General features: G+C 43.3%; 1 protein-coding gene across 1 annotated transcript; it reads right to left on the bottom strand.

The window, feature by feature from the left end:
- Positions 1-1,442: 1,442 nt before the first annotated feature.
- Positions 1,443-2,889, bottom strand: LOC101696580 (olfactory receptor 2T27). Its single transcript, XM_013071164.2, has one exon. The coding sequence runs from the start codon at positions 2,840-2,842 to the stop codon at positions 1,829-1,831; it is 1,014 nt and encodes a 337-aa protein (XP_012926618.2). The 5' UTR covers positions 2,843-2,889; the 3' UTR covers positions 1,443-1,828.
- Positions 2,890-4,498: the final 1,609 nt, after the last annotated feature.

Here is a 4,498-nt window from a genome sequence, read left to right as displayed (position 1 = left end):
GTGATCAGTCCGGTGGAACACTGGTTAGGAATTGGACAGGGAATTCTAGGTTCTTGGGTGTGGGTGGAGACCTTCTTGCGGTGCTCTCCATCTAGGCCGATGGCGTTGCTCATGATGCCTTTTGGCCCAAACTTGGGATAGTTTCATCCTCCATGCCCTGCCAAGGCAGGTGCTTGGGGGGTTCTTCTGAGATGGGTTCCCACTCTGACCTCGTCTAGGTCAGGAGGACGAGACAGGAACTGTCACTCTGTCTCTGTTCAGTTGTCTGCAATCAGATCTCCGGTCAGCAAGAGCTGACTCCCCACCCCAGTGGGGACCCAGTGGTCACAGGGCACTGCCGTGTCGCCCTTCTACCTCTTCACCTCCGAGCCGCCGGGCATTGCTCCTGTTGCTTATCTTTCCAGTGACTGTGTTTCTGGGTTTCCCTTAGCGGCTCACTCCTTCCAGCTGTACTCTTGTGACTCTTGGGGCACCCCAGTCTGATCACAGAGCCTTGCACCTCTTGCTGGTGGATGAATATCCTAGAGAGACTCCTAAGTCCACAATGTTTTCAGCTCTTGACTGATTATTTTATATAGAGTATAAGAGGGCTGGGTTGTGACTCAGTGCTAAAGCACTGGCCTAACACATGCTCCCCTGGGTTCGGTCCTCAGCACCTTTCCTGCCTGAGGCATGTCGGGCATCTTCCCTGGTGATCTGCCCGCACCCACAGGTCACGGAGCCCTGGAGGAAGCAATGGAGGTGCCAGCGGCCCAGGGGCAGGGCAGGAGTGTCAGTGTGGATCCCAGGGTGGCGGGCTCCACAGACAAAGGCCCCATATAACCTTTAAATTATCAAAATTAAATTACTTTAGAAAGTTCTGATTATGAAGCTCAAATAATGTCAACAATACTGAGGAAGTTGAAATGTGATTTTTAAAACTGAGTTTTATTTTTATAACGTCATGTTTTAATATTGCTTGTTGTGCTTACAGACATAGGGCAGTGGTGGTGACCCTCTGCCTTAGTTATCACTGAAAGCACCAGAAGGTTCACCATCACTGACATAGGGAAATTCAGCTTATTGTAAGCCTCAGAAACCACACTGAGTATGATTACAAAATTATAAGTTGCTCTCACATTATCTCAATAAATACAGATATTAATGTATAACGAAAAATGAAGAATGGTAAAATCTAGTAGAAAAAAGGAAAAAGTAATTTCCATCTATTTTCTTAAAGAGTTTCCTGAATTTATCTCTATGGTTTCTATTTACATATGGCCACTTATTTCTTTTTAATTTAAAAGGACAAAAAATACAACAGCATAGATTATTTGTAGCAAATTATAAAATTAATGTATCTATACAAATCGGAGTTTGGAGAAGAGGAGTATTATATAGCAAGGTTCCCTGGAACAAGTGATCTTTGATCTTTTGGACAGTGGAGACAGGGTGAGGGTCATTAAAAGTGAATAGGATGAGATTCATATAAATGTACCAATAAAAGAACTAAAAGAATAAAAAAAAGTGAATAGGATGAAAGGAAGCAATGAATGATTTTTAAATTAGAAACTTCAATCAAGTTGTTAGTTCTAGGGAGAAAATCAGTTCTTGCTGCTGTGACTCAATGTGTTAATGCTGAAAAAGGGGATGGAAAGCATTTACTTGTGCACTAATATTATTGTCGAAATCCACATGTCCCTTAACAAGTAATGTTTATTAGGGTTGCCCTCATCAGAAGTCATCGCTGTGGAAGTAAGAACAATGCCATTCCCACAAATGCCAACTGATGTGAATCCCAACACCTTCCTCCCCTCCTGCTGTTCTATATCCACCGTGACAGACATATCTAGGGCTTGGGTTGATTATGGACACCCTTAAAACTGAGGAGAGAACATTTCTGAGCACCACGCTGCAGAAATAGGCAATTTTCAGAGTGGCAGCACCTTCCCATGCACTTCCTCAGGGCCCCTACCACTTCTTTGTTCCTCAGGCTGTAGATGAGCGGGTTGAGCATGGGGGTCACTATGGTGCCAAGCACAGCTCCTACCTGCTCTTGCTCCGGTGTGTGGGAAGACGTGGGTGCCATATAGATGAAGATGGCTTGGCCAAAGTAGAGGCTCACTACCGTCAGGTGGGAGGAGCAGGTACCCAGGGCTTTGCTCCTCCCCTTGTGAGAGTTCATCCTGAGGACAGTGAGGAATATGAGCGTATAGGAGGCCAGGATGAGAATAAACGGGACCAGGAGAAACACAATGGTGGACACAAATTTCACCATCTCATAGACTGATGTGTCCACACAAGACATTCTCAGGATGGCAGGCATCTCACAGAAGTAGTGATTGATCTCCCTGGAGCCACAGATGGGAAAATGCATCGGGTAGATGGTGTGGACAAGGGCAGCCAGAGCGGCTCCAGTCCACACTGCAGCAGCCATCTGCACACAGAACTTGGGGCTCATGAGGACCGCATACCTCAGGGGGTTACAGACAGCCACGTAACGGTCATAGGCCATGAGGGTCAGTAGGATGCACTCCGCCAGGCCAAGAGTGAGGAAGAAAAACATTTGAGCAGCACAGGCAAAGTAGGAAATGCTCTTCTTCCCTTTGAAGTAGTTGGCCGCCGTTTTGGGCACCGTGCTGGAGATGTAAGCCAGGTCGATGACAGAGAGCTGGCTGAGCAGGAAGTACATGGGGGTGTGCAGGCGGGAGTCCAGCCAGATGAGGACAATCAGGACAGAATTCCCAGCAAAGGCAGTGGTGTAGATGAGGAGAATGATGAGAATCAGGAGTGTAGAGTGCCTGAACCCCGGAAAGAGCCCCAGAAGAATGAAGTCAGTGGAGGTTTCATTGGTCTGGTCCATGTTTTCACTCAGATTTTCTTATTGGAATTGAAAATCTACAAGGGCAGAATAATATTGCAGAGAAGGCAGTAACTTTCTAAAATAATTTTTGTTTCTTGTTCAGTACCTCTTCTCCATTCACTATAGCCAGGACTCTACATAAAAGAGAAAATTTTAAAGTTCCACCAAATGAAATCACTTTTCCTAGAAATTAAGTCATATCCCACCATTATTCAGGTATGGATGGATGAATATTTGATCCCTTTGACTGCAATCTCCAATCCATTCTTTTCCTCCTATTTGTGAATTTTTTAATATACTGAGGCTTGTGGTATCCTCAAATCCTGCAGATTCCTTTACTGCATGTTCTAGTCTACCCATCTGCACCCCAGCAGGCTCCTGAGCTTCACTTGGGGCCCTTCTCAGGCACATTCAAAAATGTTTAATTATTAGCCAAGTGAGGTAAGCTGTTTATTTTGTATTCCTAAGATCCATAATTTTTGTTGCAGTAAATTTCTTCATTTTATTCTTAGTATGAATAATTATAAACTTATCTTTTCCCTTGAATTATCTCCTTAAGTAACGCCCTAAGAGCCAGTGGTTATGTCTCTTGGTGTGTACATTTTCAGTCACTGTTCATTGCTCACAGAATAAAGCAAAAATTTCTTAAAATATTTTAAGGCATTGGATAGTCTTATAAATTATTTTGAAGATCCCATGTTTGTCTAAGTACTGTCTCAAGTCCAATATTTAACACCTTCTTCTTTCCTCTTAGGAGAAATGGAGATTTATATCCTCATCTACCTGACAACAAATGTCTTATAAATATTCAATTCTGAAATCAGTAAGTTGATTTCCTTTGTGTATTATGACAATTCGTATTCAATGTCTTTTCAAGCAACAACCCTGGGAATTGTCTCTTATTATTGATACGAAACCTCAGATGCTTGACTAGATCCAATCTTACATTCTCATGCCTTTTTTTGAGATAGTGAAAGTAACACAGTGTGCAGTGTCTGACAGTCCACAGAGAGAGACCAGAGTCCTCAGTGTCATAGTTTCAGGCTACAGTCACGGTGAGCTGTGGGCAGCACTTGGTACCTGGAAAGTTTGTTTCCTTAAGGTCCTGAGACTCTGGAGGCCTCTGGGGTCCTGGGCTGCTTTCCTGATGTTCTCTCTGTCATAGAAGTTATCTGTCTTCTTGCCTTTGCATTGTAAATTCTTCCCCTCAATGTAAAGGTTCTTTTTCTGTTGGGAGTGAAATGATGGGAGAAAGACCCTTGAAAAAAATTGTCCATGGTGCTCAATTATCACATGTGAAATTTGCCACGCTGTCTACAAATTAACCTACATGGGCTATCGACCACAGTAGAGTTGATGAATTAGACACTGAGAAGGGGACGGGGACATCAGCACTGCAAAATAACATCCTGTACAAATGGAAAGCGTTGAGCACCTTGTCGGGTGTGTTGACCTGATGGTTGGTATGGAGATTTCTGTGCTTCCATGCAAGACCCCTGGTCAAGCGTTGAATAATCATTTCAGTTAGGAACAATACCTGAATAAAATGCGATATTTTATGTTGAAAATATTTAAAAATTTATAGGAATATGCAGTAAAAGTGAATCCTGTGTTCTAACAATATCTTTCTTGTGGTTGGAAATTAATATATAGCTT

This window comes from Heterocephalus glaber, unplaced genomic scaffold, assembly GCF_053883595.1.
Source record: "Heterocephalus glaber isolate CG9 unplaced genomic scaffold, H.glaber_assembly_v1.0 deba00001466, whole genome shotgun sequence".
In the NCBI taxonomy this organism is placed as follows: domain Eukaryota; kingdom Metazoa; phylum Chordata; class Mammalia; order Rodentia; family Bathyergidae; genus Heterocephalus; species Heterocephalus glaber.
This window is presented reverse-complemented; position numbering and strand designations above follow the sequence as displayed.

Excerpts from the sequence above, each read along its gene's own strand:
- LOC101696580 (XM_013071164.2), bottom strand. The coding sequence starts at position 2,842 with ATGGACCAGACCAATGAAACCTCCACTGACTTCATTCTTCTGGGGCTC.